General features: G+C 38.2%; 1 protein-coding gene and 1 pseudogene across 7 annotated transcripts in view; both read right to left on the reverse strand.

The window, feature by feature from the left end:
- Nucleotides 1–5,959: 5,959 nt before the first annotated feature.
- STAG3 (STAG3 cohesin complex component) overlaps nucleotides 5,960–18,408 on the reverse strand; it is a 48,688-nt gene continuing 36,239 nt past the window's right edge. For 6 of the 7 annotated variants that reach the window (XM_072641422.1, XM_072641427.1, XM_072641425.1 and 3 more), the window contains 5 exons: nucleotides 15,456–15,624; nucleotides 7,850–7,954; nucleotides 7,667–7,754; nucleotides 6,673–6,750; nucleotides 5,960–6,398 (listed from right to left, as the gene is read on the reverse strand). In XM_072641422.1, coding sequence (XP_072497523.1) covers nucleotides 6,390–6,398; nucleotides 6,673–6,750; nucleotides 7,667–7,754; nucleotides 7,850–7,954; nucleotides 15,456–15,624 — 449 coding nt within the window. In that variant the 3' untranslated portion in view covers nucleotides 5,960–6,389. The remainder of the gene's footprint in view (nucleotides 6,399–6,672; nucleotides 6,751–7,666; nucleotides 7,755–7,849; nucleotides 7,955–15,455; nucleotides 15,625–18,408) is intronic. The other variant, XM_072641424.1, reaches the window with a different exon arrangement.
- Nucleotides 8,461–9,136, reverse strand: LOC140525764 (large ribosomal subunit protein uL16-like; annotated as a pseudogene).

Genomic DNA, 18,408 nt, shown 5'->3' on the forward strand with positions numbered 1-18,408 from the left:
CGACTGCATGGAGAACCAATTCAACTCTACTCTATCCTCTTCCCTTGAATACCGTGCCCCCTTGTCCTAACACCAATCATGTGCCAAATCTTAACCCTGAATTACTATCCCCTCCTCATCTCTCATCACTCAAGCACATTTCCCTCTTTTACTATCTCTTTCTTTACCCCAGTCTTAGATGAAGGACTTGGTCCTTCTCCTTATCAAGGTCGTCTCCTTCACAGACACCTTTGATCTTATCTGTCCCACCTTCTCCACAAGATTGTCCCCACTGTCATCACCACTCATTTCTTCAGTCTTCCCAGATGTACTAGTTCCTTTCCTGCTGCCTACATATTATTTGTGTCTTCCCATCCTTAAAAACTCCTAAGTCTAGTGGCACTTAGCTACTATAATCTAATTATTTCTCCTCCATTTTACATCTAAACTCTTTCAGAAAACTCTACAGTGGATGCCTCTCACTTTCTTCTGAACCCTGTGCACTCTGGTTTCAGCCTCATTATTTGGCTGAAACTGCTTTCTGCACCCTGACCAATGGTCTTTTAATGACAAATTTAATTGCCTCTTTTTTTTTCTCAATCTGCATCATTCTTGATTTTTTTTTTTTTTGCTGTTCTTGACATTGATAACCTTTTTCTCTAGACAATCTCTTTGGCTTTGCCAAAAACGTTCTTTTGAGGCAGGGGTGAGCCTGATACCAGGATCCTGTTAATTAATATTCAAAAGATGATAGCTTTGTCATATTTCAGGAAAACTAAGCCCGATTTGCATAAGGAAAGGAGTTAGGATATTGCTCCCCACTATAGCAAGGTAGTCAGATAACTAGTGATGTGGAGGTCCATAGATGACTGCAACAAGGATGCAGATAGAATGCAGTAATTTTAAAGGAGAGTTGGTGGCTGAGTTATGGTAGCAAAGAGAAGACATGGGAGTAGCAGTGAGAGCAAGGAGTCCTAGGCCTGTGTGTCAGGGGTTTAGGGATGCATTTAACACTGCTTTATTTTAGGATTAAATGAGACACTCGTCAGTCTGTTAACCAAAGATTTGTTTACCTTGTCCTAACATAGCAAAGATGTGCAATAAGACTACAGTGATGTTTAGCTACTATAGATGCAGCCCACTTCCTCTCCATGTGGAAAAGCATCTGGTCAGCAGGCAGGGTGTGGTGGCTGGCGTGGTCTTCAGACATCCACCAAGTTGGAGAGTTATTAATTCCACATGGTTGGGATTTTTTATGTCCTTTTTGTGTAGAGTCAGTCATGCCTAACTCTTCATGACCCCAGTGGGGTTTTCTTGGCTGGGATACTGGAATGGTTTACTATTTCCTTCTCTAGCTCACTTTACAGATGAGGAAACTGAGTCAAATAGGGTTAAGTGACTTGTCCAGGGTCACACAGCTAGTAAGTGTTTAAGGTCACGTTTACACTCAAGTCCTCCTGATTCCAGGGCTGGGGTTCTATTTGAGCCACCTAGTGGCCCCCTTAAGTGAACAGTGAATTGTGTCAAGGGAGCTTTGTCACCATTTAGGCAAAACTAATCCCTCTTGCATCCCATTGTAGAAGGAAGGGGTAATCCTGGTAGACATTGGTCCTGTCACATACCTCTTCCTCTCTTTCTTATGTTTCCACTTCTTTTCTTTTCACTCTTTTCTTAACTCTCTACAGTATGGCTTCCAAACTTATCATTCAATTGAAACTGCTCTCTCCAAAGGTACCAAAAAATCTCTTTAACTACCAAATCTTCTGGACTTCAATCAATTCTCATCCTTCTTGAACTATCTATACCTTCTTCTCCTTGATACTTCTTTCTCTCTAGGTTTTTTATGCCACTCCTCTCCCTTGGTTTTCCACCTATCCATCTGGCCACTCCTTCTCAGTCTCCTTTGCTAGAATGTCACCCAGGTGATGCTGAACTGTTGTCCTCCCTCTATAGTATTTTTCTTGGTGATCTCAGTAGCTTCCATAGTTTCAATGATCACCTTTTAGAGGATGATTCTCAGATCTATTTATCCAGCCCTAACTTCTTTCCTGATCTCCAGTCTCTCATTTCCAGCTGCTTATTAGACATCTCAACCTGGATGTCCCATAGATATCTTAAACTCAAGATGCCCCAAACTGAACTCTTTTATTTTCCATCCCAAACTCTCGCTGCATTCAAGATTCCCTATTACTGTTAAGTTACTTTTTTTCAACTTTAAAAACATTTTTACTTAAAGTTTCGAGTTCCAAATTCTATCTCACCTTCCCTCCTTCCCCAAGATGGCAAACAATCAGATATAGGCTATACATGTGCTATTATGTAAAACATTTCCATATTAGTCATCTTGTACAAGAAGACTCTAATAAGAGAAAGATGAAAGAAAGTGAAAAATAGCATGCTTCAAACCACATAAAATCAATATCCGTTCTTTGGAGGTGGATAATATGCTTCATCATGACTTTTGGGATTTTCTTGGATCACTGTATTGCTGAGAAGAGCTAAGTCTATCAAAGCTGGTCGTTGCACAATGTTGCTGTTACTGTTTACAATGTTCTCCTGGTTCTGCTCACTTCACTATGCATCAGTACATGTTGTCTTCCCAGGTTTTTCTGAAATCATCCCACTTGTAACTTCTTATAGCACAATAATATTATTACAATCCTATATCACAGCTTGTTCAGTCATCCTCAAACTGACGGCATCCCTTTGAGTTCTAATTTTTAGCTTAACACCACAAAAAGAACAGCTATAAATATTTTTGTACAAATAAGTCCTTCCCCCCCTTTTTTTATGTCTTTGGGATATAGATCTAGCAGTGGTATTGCTGGATCAAAGGGTGTGCAGTTTTATAGCCTTTTGGGCATAGTTTCAAATTGTTCTCCAGAATGGTCAAATAGGTTCATAACTGCATTAGTGTCCCAGTTTTTCCACATCTGTTATAACTTGCAACATTTTCCGTTTTTGCACTATTACCACTCTAATAGGTGTGAGGTGGTACCTCGGAGTTGCTTTAATTTGCATTGATCAATAGTGATTTAGGGAATTTTTCCATATGACTACAGATAGCTTTGATTTGTCTGAAAACTGCCTGTTCCTTTGACCACTTATCAATTGGGGAATGACTTGCAGTTTTATAAATTTTTGATTAAGTTCTCTATACATTTGAGAAATGAGGCCTTTATCAGAGATACTTCTTGCAAAAGTTTTTCCCTTTCCTGTAAGGAAATACCTATAAAACGTACAAAGAAAAACCTCTAGTTTTGGTTTTGTTTGTGCAAAAACTGTTTAATTTTATATAATCAAATTTTTTACATTTGGTAATGCTCTCTATATCTCCTTTGGTCCTTCATTATTGCCTTATCCACAAATCCGACAGATTAACTATTCCATGCTCTCTTAATGTGCTTAAGGTATCACACTTTATGTATAAATCATGTACCCATTTTGACTTTATCTGGGTTTATGGTGTGAGACGTTGGTCTATACCTAGTTTCTGCCATACTGTTCTCCAGTTTTCCCAGCAGTTTTTGTCAAATATTTTTTGTTTCAAAAGCTTGGATCTTTGGGCTTATCATATACTAGATTACTATGGTCATTTACCATAATGTAATTTGTACCTAATCTATTCCACTGATCCACCATTCTACTTCTTAGCCAGTATCAAATTGTATTATTACTGCTTTATAATACAGCTCTAGTATGGTTAGACCATCTTTCACATTTTTTAAAAATAAATTGTTTGGGGTGTAAGCTCAGTTCCATGTGGACAGTCTCAGGCAGGTAAAAGTGAGGACTTCTAAACCTTAGAGTTCTCATGAGGCCCCCCAGGGAACAGCTGAGAATTGAGGTGTGAGACCCGGGCTATCTCGTGCATTTCCACCTCTTCCCCGTGGGAAACTTGCTGGGGAGAGCATCCTGCCCTTGAGATTAATCCATGGTCTGAGCACACCTATTGTTGTCTAAGGGCTGAGAACAGGCACGGTATTCAGGTGCAAGCTATGTGGCGGGAGAGCTTAAGTAGGGTCAGGAAAGCCTGAAGGCGCTCTTAGCGCTGAGGGGCCCTTGGAGGACAGAAGGCCCCTCTCCCCCTCCCACTTCCATTCTCTTACTGTAAGATCTTTGCCTCCTTGGGAAGAGGATTCCTCTCTCCTGAGGAAGAATTCCCCCTGCACATGTAACCAAGACCCTGAATAAAGCCTAACCCTTGTTCGACTCTGGAAAGTCTCTTCTCTCATACGTTTATCTGGTTTGGCCAGCCGAAGACCTGCGACAGGTAAGGAAAGACTCGGGTAGCACTTAGGCCTCTAGGCCTGACAATAAATTCCTTGATATCCTTGACCTTTTGTTCTTCCAGATGAATTTTATTATTTTTTTCTATCTCTAGAAATACTTTTTTGAGAGTTTGACTGATATGGCACTGAACAAGTAGATTAATTTAGGTAGAATTGTCATTTTTATTGTATTGGCTTAGCCTACCCATGAGTAAAAATTTTTCCAGTTGTTTAAATATGGCTTCATGTGAAAAGTGTTTTATACTTGTGTTCTTATAGTTCCTGGGTTTGTCTCAGCAGGTAGATTCCAAAGTATTTTATATTGTCTACAAATATTTTAAATGGAATTTCTCTATCTCTTCCTAGTAGATTTGTTGGTAATATATGGAAATGCTAATGCTTTATGTGGGTTTATTTTGTATCCTGCAACATTGCTAAAGTTGTTAATAATTTCAAGTAGCTTTTTAGTTGATCCTCTAGGATTTTCTAAGTATAACATCATATCATCTGCAAAGAGTGATAGTTTTGTTTTTTCATTGCCTATTTTAATTCCTTTAATTTCTTTTTCTTCTCTTATTGCTTTGGCTAACATTTTTAGTGCAATATTAAATAATAGAGGTGATAATGGGCATGCCTTGCTTCACCCCTGATCACATTAGGAAGGCTTCTAGTTTATCCCCATTACAGATAACGAATGGTAAGGTAAGCTCTTATTTATTCCTGTGCTCAAGTGTTTTTTAATAGGAATAGGTGCTATATTTTGTCAAAGGCTTTTTCTGTGTCTACTGAGATAATTATATCATTTTTGTTATTGTTCTGGTCAATGATTCTAAGTTTTCCTAACATTAAACTAATATATACCATTATTTGTATAAATCCTACCTGGTCATAATACATGATCCTTACAATAGATTGCTGCAATGTTCTTCAGGAGTCATATCTTTAAGGGCAATGACAAACCAGATAAGAGTGACTAGAATGGCTACAGGAACTAATGTGTTTTGCCCAGAGAAGAAAAGATGAAGTGGATTCTGAGTAGGTTCAAAGGGCAGAACTAAGACCAATAGGAAGTTACAAGGAAGCAGATTTTGGGTCAAAAGATTTAATTAGAACTGCCTCCCAATGGAACAGGTTATGCCTAAATAATACAGCACATTCTCCCATTCACTCTTAGTATTAAAAAAGGAACTGAAATAGGGTAAAAGATTTCTGAACTAAGTGGAAGATTGGAAAGACAATCTCTGAGATTCCTCCAAATGAAAAGATTCAATTATTTTATATCTTCAATGAGAATTACAAATATGACTAATGGTAAGAAACAAAAAGATTGAAAAATGAGAGAGATTATCCTTGGAGAAGAGGGATACCTCATTATAGACAGGAGGGCTGCCTTTGAGCACCACCCATCTAGATGATTTGTAAAGGAAAATTCCACAAGATTCCACTTGCCTCCAAATATCACCTCTGCAACCTAATCAATATAGTCTATCATAGTGCCTCTCCTTGTCTTCCTACTCAGCTTAAAACTACTCAAATTTAATAACTTTCTAAGCATTCGGTGATGAAGAACTCCTTAACGTCATTTAATCAACAGTTAGTAATCAGTGCATAAGACACTACCCCAGAATTCTCTACAGAACCCTAAGGAAAAAGGTTCCTTCTACCCAGCAGCATAAATGTTACAAGTCATAAATACTCCCAGAGACCAATTTTGATTTCCAACAACCTTTATTAATCTAACAAGCGCCAAAAGATGCACAAAAAGGCTGGGAGATAAAGTATCTCCACAAACATGGGGAAATAAAGGTTCTTTTTGAATAGAAACATAATATATCTCTTCAAAAGTATAGACTCTCCTCTTCCAAATTATCATGTGAGGGAACTTAAATCTCAAAATAGGTGAGACAAAACTCAGTTGAAATATGCATTAGGAAGAGTAGGAAAGTCATGGTTTCTCCAACCCAAAAATCAGAGAGAGGAAAGAAAACGTTAAGATAAAATTGGGAGAGGAGGAAGACAGGTAAAAGTTCCTCCTTTATTTTTCCTTAGTGACTGGGATCGCTTTGGACACCATTTTTTATATTTCAATTGGCCATATTGATGATTGGACAATCATCTTGAAGAAGGCACAGTGTGGTCTCAGAAATCCTAGGAAGACAACAAGGAAAGGAAACCATAAAAGAAAAAGACAAGCAGATAACTCCATCTTCTTCTATATCACAGTTCTATGGCAGCCCTTCTCCTCAACGCACAACCCTGACTCCAAAGATCCAAATATAATGTGAGGGATTTTGATTTTTACCCTACTGTCTCTAAAATATGTTATACGACCTAAAGACCTCCCATCTGTTGTCACCCAAGAAAAAGCAATCCCCCATTGTCTGTTTCCCTTGCTCTCATAGCTACTCTTAGGTATACTCACATCACCATCTGCTTCTGCAGAGTCAAGGAGGTCTCGCTGCTGTTTGAAGGAAGAATGAGAAGAGAGAGAGCTTGGATGCTGTAAAGAGTAGGGTTAAAAGTTGGAAGGGTATCCTTCCCACTCCTACAACTTCACTTTATATAGACAACTCATTCTTTGCCTGTTCTAGCTATAAAGGGAACCAATAGCTCCTGCCAGTTAATTGGAAGGGGGAAGACCTTTGTCTTCTCTGAGCGAGCCTCCTAAAGTTTATCCTGAGCCACAGCGGTACTCCCTTATGCAGAGAGAAGGACTTCTCACAAAAGGTTTTCAGGGATGGAGACATTTCAGACTTTCTTATTCTTCATTTTTATGTTTTCAGACTTCCAACCCTTCACTTTCTACCCCTTCCAGCTCTCTTTAGGGAAGAAGACTTCTGACTGGTCATAGGACAGGGAATGAAAGCCCACCTCTGATACTTACTACCTGAGTGAAATGGGGCAATCCACCTAACCACCCTGGCCTTCAATTTTCTCATCTATAAAAATTATTGGTTGGATTATATTGCTTCTGAGGTTGCTTCAAATAAGCTATCTATGATTATTCCTCCTGAAATCCACCCAACTCCTTTCTCCTTCTTAAAGTAATTGGGGAAGGAAAAAGGAATGGGAGGAAGTGAGAAGCCTAGGGTATAAGTGAGCTGAGTAATCTGGGACTGGGAGAGGTGAGGAGGGGAAGAAGAATGTTGGAATGTGTTAGGCAAAGAGACTGTTGCCACAGGCAGAGGAATGAGTGCTCCACTTCCCTCCCCCCACCCAAGTACCCTTACCGAACAGGTGAAAACCACTCCAGAACATTTAATTAGCCTCCTCATTCTCTTTCCTGTCCCTCTCCCAACTTTCTCAAATTCCCAAAGCAGCACTCAGGTACTGGGGTGGGGGACTGGGGGGGAATGTAGTCATAGACTGTGAGGAAGATCTAGAACAAGTTTATTTTCTTTCTTCCCCGCGCCTACCTTATCCATGTCTTTCCATTCCCCTGCTTCCTCTTCATTTGACTCTTCTATTACTATTTCATCCTCCTCCTCCTCCATAAGACTGAGTCTGATGGAGGTTACACAAAAGGGTAAGACATGAAGACAGTTCTTTCACAATGAGATGATAAAAGGTTTGAAGAAGGTAGTAAGGGAGATACTAACCGGGTCAGCTGATTGCCCAGACCAGGTCCATAGTGGCTATGTTCAGAGTGGTGGAAATCCTCTGGGCACGAGCGTTTGGGCTTCTGGGAGCCAAAGGGTATCTGGCTATATGGACAGAGATATGCAAGGAATTAATTTTACTAAAAAACATTATTAAGCACCTGCGTGCAATGAACTATTTTAGACAATGAGGGTAAAACAGAAGAAAATGTCTTAATCCCGACCTTCAAGGAGGAACAAGATATCTATATAAATAACCATTACACATATTAAAATGTGATGTGTGACTATAAGATGTTAAACAAGAGTAATGAAGGACAACAGAATCACTTTTAGCATGCCCTGGATGCTTCTTGGAGAAGGCGATGATATCTGTTCTGAGTCTTAAAGGAAGAAAAATATTTCAAAGATTTCTATTTAGTAAAAAGCCAGTCAACAAGTTATTTATTTAAACATGTGATTTGCATCAACACGTAAACAGTCATGTACAAACAAAACAGGATAAATTGGAAAAAATTAACAGAGTTTCTGGAAAGTACTAGCTTTCTCAACCTCTTTTTTTTTTTTAGCAGTAACTAATTTATTTACGCCTTCAAGAAAAGGTAGATGTCACAGCAACACACCCCTCAGGAGTGGAATGCCCGCCATTTGTCCAAGAGACCCCAGCTGGGGACATACTTAACCCCATAGCCATCAGGAATGAGTTGCTTCTCAGCTATCATATCCTCAAACTCATCAGCACTGAACTTGGTGAAACCCCATTTCTTGGAGATGTGGATCTTCTGGTGGCCAAGGAACTTGAACTTGGCTCTACACAAAGCTTCAATTCACATGTTCTTTATTCTGGACCTTGGTTCGAATCGATATGATAACTTGACCAATGTGTACACGGGCTACAGTGCCCTGGGGTTTCCCAAAGTCTCCCCGCATGCCAGTCTGGAGCCTATCAGCCCCAACACAGGACAACATCTTATTGATGCGGATGACATGAAAAGGATGTAGCCCCACACGAATATGAAAGCCATCCTTGCCACAACTCTTCACCATGTACTTGTTGGCACAGATCCTAGCAGCCTCTAAGGCTTCTGATGACAGCTGCTCATATTCATCTGACACCATGTGGCCACACAATGGCAATTCATACACCTTTGCTTTCTTTCTACCAAGGTCAAAGATTCGTATCTTGACATCAGGAACTCCCCTGCAGAAACGTGACTCTGGGTACGACTTATTTTTACAATACTTATAACAACGAGTGGGACACTGGCCCATGGCACCGGCACCAGAAGGGGCTGAGGCGGAAGGTGAAAAGGGAAACAAGAGCGTCTGTCAGGGCCGAGGCGGTACCACCAGCCATGCTCACCTCGCTACACGGAATGGGCCTCAACCTCTATTAATAGGAATTGAGAAATGCTTCCTGTGGAAAGAAGCATTTTAGGTAAGAACTGAAGGAAACCAGGGAAATGTGGAGAGAGAAGAGTTCCAGGCACAGGGGACAGCAAATAACAATGCCTTAATTCAAGGAAAAGCAAGGAAGCCAGTGTCTCTGGATCACAGAATATGTGAAGGGGTAAGAAGTTAGAAGGCTGAAAAGGTAGGAAAGGATTAGGCTATAGAAGGGTTTTAATAAACAAATTTAGGATTTTATATCTGATACTAGAGGAATTAGGGAACCAGTAAAGCTGAGTGAATAGGGGTGACGTGGTCAAACTTGGGTTTTAGGAAGATCACATCACTTTTGACAACTGTTTGGAAGATGGCCTGGAGTGGAAAGAGATATGAGGAAGTCCAACTAGCAGGCTACTATAACAGTCCAGGAGGTGAGGAGAAGGCATGCACAAGAGTGGCAAATGACTGGAAAGAGAAGGACATATAGGAGAAACGTGAAGAAGAAAGCAAAGTACTTGGCAACAGATTAAATACTGGGATTAGTGTGAATGATGAGTTGAGGATGACACTTAGGTTATAAGCCTGGGTGACTAGGTAGAATGGCAGAGCCCTTGACAAAAAAAGGAAAGTTGGGAAGAGAGGGTTTTAGAAGGGAAAAGATAATGAGTTCTGTTTTGGAAATAATGAGTTCAATATGCCTGTGGGACATCCAGTTTGAGATGAAAGACCAATGGTGAAGAGGCTAGGACTGGATAAATAAATCTAAGAACTTTCTGCAGAGTAAAATAATACAGAAAGAGAAGAGGAGAGGGCCCAGCACAGAGCTGTGGTGAGGATCCCTACAGCTAAAAATATGTCCTGGATAAAAAGCCTACAAAAAGACAGACCCATATGTACAAAAATATTTAATGCAGCTCTTTTTGTGGTAGCAAAGAACTGGAAACAGAGGGGTTGCCTATCAATTGGGAATGGCTGAATAAGTTGTGGTTAATGATTGTGATGTAATACTGTAAGAGATGACAAAGCTGATGGCTTTTTTCAGAAAGACCTGGAAAGACTTCTATAAACTAATACCAAGTAAAGTTACTAGAACCAGGAGAACAATGCACACAGTAATAGCAATACTAAAAGGATAAAATAATTGTGAAAGACTTAGCAACATAATGATCTGATTAATACAATGATCTATGAAAACTTCAAAGGACACATGATGAAAAATGCTATCTACCTCTAGATAGAGAACTGAAGAACTCAAAGTGCAAGAGTGAAGCATATTTTTTCCTCTTTATTTTTCTTGCTTTTTGTTTTCACAAACCAACACAGATGCATGGACACAAGAGAGGGCAAGAGACTGAGGAGTAGTGTTAGTTTGTCTAGAAGACAGAGCACATTAAAAAACACATAATATTGAAATAAAGCCAGAGAGGTAGACTGAAGTTAAATTGTGAATGACCACGAATTTTAGGCAAAAGAGACTGTACTCTGTAGCTTCAAAAGTAAAGTTACTTTGAAAGGATCAGTGTAGGGAGGGGATTCTGGGAAGATGGCAAAGTCGGTCAGAATTCCAAGCTCTTCAGATTTCCTCCACAAACATGACAAAATAGCATCTCAGGGTAAACACAGAGAAGCAAAACTAAACAAAAGCTGGGGAACAGCAATGGTTCTCCTGGGACAACTGGAGAAGACCCAAGGAAAGATGCCAGGACAGAGGTTGGGCCTGACTGAAATGCAAACACCACCAGGCTATCTCTTCCAAAACAACTAACAACAAGCCCTGATTGGGGGAGGGAGGGGGGTGCAGCTGGCTTGGGATGTAGCCTCAGCTTAGCCACAGGAATTTTCACCCCACAGACAGTGTGTGGGGTCAGATATCTGAGCAGGGGAAGATTAAAGGACCCTTTGCTTCAGTGGGATGCCAGGTGTAGCTGTGCTGCCAAAATGAGGTCCCAGGCTACAGCTGAGTATGGAAGCAGTGGGGTAGACACTGCTAGCTGTGGGCACTTACAGAAAAGCTGAGTTTTTGGTTTCAGTTCCAGGCTGAAGGGGAAAACTGAAGGTTACAGCCGCTGGAGGGTCCTCAGGGAGCAAGAGCATTTACAGCACAGTGTGCTTGAGGGCCCCAGCGCTGGCTTGGAGGAGGAAAGGACTATAGAGATTGGCCCTGGACAAAGCTCAAAAAATAAGAAAGACCTGAGGCCAGAGGCACCATCCCCCACACAACAGAAAAAGAGGTGATTATAATAGCAAACTGCTAAAAATAAAAATAAATAAAACGAGGAAGCAAAGGAGAAAGAATCCAACCACAGACAGCTACTATGGGAATAGAGAAGACCAGAGTTCATTTCCAGAGAAGGATAGATACAGAAACAAAAAAAGCCTCTCCTACCTCAAAGAGTAATGTCAAATAGTCATCTGCCCAAAAAGAGTTCTTGGAAGAACTTAAAAAGAACTTTAAAAATCAAATGAGAAATTGAGGAAATTTTTTTTTAAAAAATAAGAACAATCCAAGAAAACCAAGAAAATTATGAAAAGAAAAGGAGATCCAAAGAACAACTCTTTGAAAACTAGAATTGGGCAAAGGGAAGCGAATGACATTATAAGATATCAGGAAATAATAAAACAAAATAAAAAAATAGAAGAGAATGTGAAACATCTCAAGAAAAACCACAAATCTAGAGAAATCAAGAGGAGAGCACATAAGAATAAACAATTAAAAAAAATCAAAAAAAGAATCTTCATGAATCTTGAGGTAGTAATTAAAGGAAATTGCCCTGATGTTTTAGAACAACAGGGGAAAGTAGAAATAGGAAAAATCTACCTATCACTACTTGAAAAAGATCCCAGGATGAAAACCTACAGGAATATCATGAGCCAAATTCCAAAACCCCCAGATGAAGGAGAATATATGAAAAAAAAAAGCCCCACAATTCAAATACTTCACAATCACAATTACAACTACACAAGCCCTAGCTGCTGCTACACTAAAAGACCACAGGTCTTAGAACACAAGAGCAGAAGAAATGGAGTTGTGGCCAAAAATAACTTATAATAAATAGCAAATAATAATAATAGCAAAGTTAAGTAGAATCCTTGGCCATTTAATGAACTGACAGACTTTCAGGATTTTGTTGCAGAAAGATCAGAACTTAATAGAATACAAGATCAAAGAGAAATAAGGTAAACATCAAAGACCAACCACAAGATGATTTAATAAGGACAAACTGTTTACTTTTTATACCTCAAAATGGAAACTGTATGCTTAAGATTGCCATTAGCAATTGATTAGTTTGAAAGAAAGACTGGGAAAGAGCTGAGCATGGTATGGTGATTCTAAAAAGCAAAATTGTATAGGAAAAGATAAAAAGAACAATAATCTCATACAAATGAAGCACTAGACGAAGAACTGATACAGAGGAATCACATGATTATATTAAAATAAATGCAGAAAAACATTTCATAAAGTATAACAGTCATTTCTATTAAAAACACTTGAAAATATAGGCATAAATGGACTTTTCTTTAAGTTGATAAGAAGCATTCACCTAGAACCAATAGCACACATTATTTGTAACGGGGATACTAGAAACCTTCCCAGTAAGATCAGATATGAAACAAGGATGCCCACTGTCACCAATATTACTCAGTATTGTATTGGAAATGCTAGCAATAGCAATAAGAAAATGAAATAGAAGACATTAGAATAGAGAATGAAGTAATAAAACTATCTCTTTTTGAATATGATATGATGATATGCTTGGAAAATCCTAAAGACTCAACTAAACTCAACTAAAAAGTTAATTGAAATAATTGGTAATTTCTGCAAAGTAGCAGGATATAAAGTAAACCCATGTAAATCATCAGCATTCCTCTATATTACCAACAGGATTCTTCAGGAAGAGATAGTTAACATAACTTAAGACAATATAAAATACCTGGGAATATACCTATCAATACAAACCCAGGATCTATATGAACTAAACCATAAAAAAACATTGTATACAAATAAAATCAGATTTAAATAAATGGAGAAATATTCATTTTTCATGGGAAGGTAGGGTCAATATAATAAAAATGACAATTTTATCAAACCGAATTTATATATTCAATGCCATCCCACCCAATTAATTCAAAAAATTATTTTACTGAGCTAGAAAAAATAATAAAATTCATTTGGAAGAACAAAAGATCAAGAATATCAAAGGAAGTAGTGGGGAAAAATGTAAAGGAAGGAAGCTTAGCAGTATCAGATTTTAAACTATATTATAAAGCAGTAATTATCAAAACTACCTGGTGCTGGCTAAGAAATAGAAAGGCAGATCAGTGGAACTGAGTAGACATAAAATCTACGGCAGCAAACACACAGTTACTCAGTGTTTGACAAATGCAAACATTTAAGTTTGGGGGATAAGAATTCATTATCTGGTAAAAATTGTTGGCAAAGCTCTAAAGTAGTCGAGCAGAAATTGGGCATAGACTGATATCTTACACTATTTACCAAGATAAGGTCAACTGACACATGACCTAGATATAGAGAGAGATTACAAAAAAATTTAAAGAACATGGAACATCAGATTTATGGAGAGATGAACAACGTGTGAACAAACAAAATATTAAAAAATGTTATGAGATGTAAAATGGATAATTTTGATTAAATTTAGAAGTTTTTGTACAGATAAAATAAATGTAGCTACAATCAGATGGAAAGCAGAAAACTGGGGAAAAAAATTTTATAAGCAGTTCCTCAGCTATCAGTTTCTCATATCTCAAACATATAAAGAATTTTGTCAAATCTGTAAGAATGATTCCTTCCTTCCCCAACTGAAAAATGGTCAAAGGCAGTTTTCCAATGAAGAAATCAAAACAATTTATATTCATGAAAAAATGCTCTAAATCACTATTGATTAGAGAAATGCAAATTAAAACAACCTTGAGATATCATTTTATACCTATTGGCTAAAATGACAGAAGGGGAAAATGACAAATGTGGGCGAGGATGTGGAAACACTGGGACCTTAATTCACTGTTTGTGGATCTGAGAGCTGATCCGTCTCTTTTGGAGAGACAGTTGAAATTATGACCAAAGAGTTATTAAACTGCCTCTACCTTTGACCCAACAATACTCTATTAGGTCTGTTTCCCAAGATGATTAGGGAAAGTGGAAAAGAACCTATGTTTTCTAAAATATATATAGCAGCTTTCCTTGTGGTGGCAAAGAATTGCAAATTACAGGGATGCCTGTCAACTGGGGAATGGCTAAACAAATTGTGGTATATGTTCACGATAGAATACTACTCTGCTATACAAAATGATGAGCTCAATGATTTTAGAAAAGCATGGAAAGACTTCCCCAAAGCAATGAAGAGCAAAACAAGCAGAGCCAAGAGAACACTGTATGTAGTAAAAGCAGTGTTGTTTTAAAAACAACTGTGAGTAACCTCGTCATTCTGTTATAAATAACCAAATGAACCGCAAAAATCCTATATGAAGGAAAATGCTGTTTGAATCCAGAAAGGAATGTTCCTGTGGTGTAGGAAATGATGACCTGGTGGATTAAAAAAATACAGAAAGCCTTGGATTTATAGAGAAACATGCTATCTACCTTCAGAGAAACAGATGACAGGAAATAATAAGCATAGTATGCTCTTATATGTATGTGTATAAGTGTAGATATGCATGTATTTGTATGTTTATAGATATCTATGTACATGTATATATATCCACATGTATATATATAACTGTAACCTTCTTTAGGGTGGGGAGAGAAGGCAGGGGAGGAAGGAAATGAAAGTTAAAAGTGCACTGCAGAAAACAAGAGAAAATCAACAAGGAAGCAAAGAAAAGCTCAGTAGCTTTGAAAACAATGTGAAGCATTTATTATATGTTTTCTTGAAATAGAAATTTATTGTTTTACACTGAATCCTTTCTTATGGTCTGTTGTGTATATGGAAGTGTTTTTTTTTTCTTTTCTCATTCTGTATTTAAGTGTAAAATTTAAAAAGTTACAAAAAAAGAAAGGATCAGTATAAATCTGGGGAGAAGATAAGTGGATTTGTGAGATGGTAAAGAAGGTCTGAAAGACAAAAATTGAACAGGCAAATAAGTAGAATATTAAAATGAGAGCTATAGCATAGGGTAATTGTGGGAGCAAGAGAGAAAAACTCATAAAAAAAAAGTTAGACAAATGGCAAGCCACAGAAACCCTCTCTCTAGTCCTCACCTTTCGGTAAACTCTGATGCAGAGTCCTCCTCTTCATCCTTCTGTCGCCAAAGGGAACACTTCCCTTTCACAGTTGTAGAGGCCAATGTAGGAGTCTGTGGGACACTGCTTAGAAGTAGGCTCTGTTCCTCAGGCGGGCAGAAATGCTCTTGATCTTGCTTGGAAGTGGCTGTGGAGACAAATGCACCAATTTCTGGATCAGACCAATCTCTTAAACTTTCTCAAGGCTTACACAAGTTTATTTCTGCCCAGGACAGGATTTGACATGGAGACTAAGGGAAAGACAACTTCTGTGACTTAGGAATGATTCCATCCATATCACCAGGGATAGGATGAAGTGCTAATACACAATCTGAAGAAGTGCATTTAGCATTAAAGATTTTTTCAGTTCTTGACTTCAAGGAGCTCACATTCCAAATGGGAAGAAAAACTGCCAGGATTCAGAGGATGATGGTAAAACATACCCTACCCCCAAGCCTCCTGTCAGAGACATGGATGAATGAATTGTTAAGCATTTATTGACTATTTCAAATTTATTCTTGTACATATGTAGTTTGTATATAGTTGTTTTCATCCCTACGAGACTGTGAAATCCTTAATAACAGGGACTGGGTTTCACCTTTTTGTTTTCCTTTTCCTTGTATCCCTAGTGTTTATAATGGTGCCTGGTACGTAGGTGATTTTAACAAGAGTTTGCTGACTGACTGACACTTATTACATGATGGCCTAAGAAAAAATAGAGTCAGGGGAGGGATTGGAGATAAGGATGAAGAACAGGTAAGGATAAAGAGGAAATAAAGCAGAAGGAAAATTAGAATGATAGATTATGATTAGGTAAAGGAATTCAGAATTCAAGAACTCTTAAATCTTTATTTACTTCTATTACCCATCTAGCATCTGTAGCCTAGAACAATTAACTATCTCTTCATATGTTGTTTTGTATCTTTCAAAGGACCCAGCACAACAGTTTACAAACAGAAGGCCAATAAATAATCAGCATCACAGAATTTAAAGCTGGAAGTTTTTGATCTTAGAAACCCAATCAAACCTTCTCATTTTATAAAAAAAATTAAGACCCAGAGGGGAGAAATAACTAAGTAAAGATTAAAAGGCAAACTGAACCCTAGATCTCCTGACTCCCAAGCCATTTCCTTCTCCAGGAGAATGTATCACCTTCATTTCTGACTAAAAGATGACTGAGGATAATTCTTCAGTTAAGATTTGGAACATAATTATTACAGCAAATATTCACCATTCACACGTTTAACTTTCACCACTTCAACTATCTGCGTGATTTTATAAGTAATTTCATTTTCACTTTCATGTTGGCAACCATGCACATTTGGGGTTGGGTGCGCTAGAAAAAAACGAGAAGCAGGATGGACACAAGTTTGTAGAGCAACTGCTGTTTCACTGGTCTTTTACCCTTCTGTTGTAAAGAGCTCCCTGTGCATTTGTTATACATTTTCACTGTTTGCCTTGAAAACTCAAGTTCTGTGTTGCAGTTATGCCCCCAAAGCACAGTGTAAGTCCTTTGGGTTCTAAAATGATGTCGAGACTTTGCCAATCTCAGTGTTTTCCAACAGCAACAACTAAGGTGTCAACAACCTATTCCTTGGTTTTTCAGAGAGTGACCAAAGTAGAGAGGTTTACACCAGCATAGTATATAGTACAACACCCTCACACCTCTGACACAGTGGAAGGTAAGATTAAGGTTAAAAAATGTTTTAGTTTTAAGAATTTTATTTGAAGTACAGTATTTATGGCACTGTAGATTTCATGTATTAAAAAAAGTGAATTATTATCTGAAATCAAATTCTTTTTAAAATTGAGATGTTAGCACAAAAGGTCACAGAATTCTAGGGAATAACTAGCAAGAAAAAATGCTTTGCATGTTACCAATCTTATTTTGTGCACTGTATTTCATAGATTATTTCATAGTTACTGTGTTAGGAAAAGTACTTACTATCATAATTGTTATGTTATAAAGGACAGTTTATTTTCAGCAATCTCCAGTGAAAGATTATAGTTTTGGGTGATTATGGGAACCTACCCCTATTTCCCATAGTTTCAATGTATCAACATTTGTTTTTTATTTTCATCCCATTTTCTAGGAACCCTCCCCCAGCAAAAGCTGAGGATTGACTGTATATGTGAGAACTACAGAAATGTCAATTATTCTCATTCTCTCTAGTTTTCCGTGACACTCCTCTCTCCTGGTTCTCCTCTTACTTCACTGCTTCTCCTCAGTCTCTTTCACTTGATCTTTATCCAGATCACAACTGCTAACAGTGGCTGTCTCACAGGACTCTGTCCTGGGCCCTTTTTCTCTTCTCCTCTATACTATTTTATTTGGTGATTTTTATCAACTCCCATGGATTCAATTATCATCTCTATGCTAATGAATTTCAAATTTACTCACCCCATCTTAACCTCTCCATTGACCTCTGACCTCTTATCTCCAACTGCCTATTAAGACACCCAACATCTTCAACTCAACATGTTTAAAACTGAACTCATTATTTTTCCCTTCCAAATTTTGCTATTACTATCGAGATTACTCTTATAACCATCCTCCCGGTCCCCTAGTCTGGTAACCTCAACTCCTCACTGTCTCTCATCTACCATATGCAATCTGTTGCTAAGGACTGGTGATTTTACCTACCATCTCTTTCATACACTTCCTCTTAACACTGTCACTACCCTGATGCAGTTCCTGATCTCCCTATACTAGGATTTGCCTCCCATAAGTCTCTCCCCACCCTAGTTCATCCTCCATTCTGATGGCAAAGTGATCTTCCTAAATCAAAAGTCTGACCATGTCACTCCCCTACTAAATAAATTTCAGTGACTCCCTATAACCTTTAGCATCTTCTGGTGTTCAAAGCCCTTCATAATCCACTCTTCTTATACCTTATAACCTGCTTCCCTTTCCTTGGTCCAATGACAATGG

The sequence above is a fragment of the Notamacropus eugenii genome, chromosome 2, assembly GCF_028372415.1.
Source record: "Notamacropus eugenii isolate mMacEug1 chromosome 2, mMacEug1.pri_v2, whole genome shotgun sequence".
Classification (NCBI taxonomy): domain Eukaryota; kingdom Metazoa; phylum Chordata; class Mammalia; order Diprotodontia; family Macropodidae; genus Notamacropus; species Notamacropus eugenii.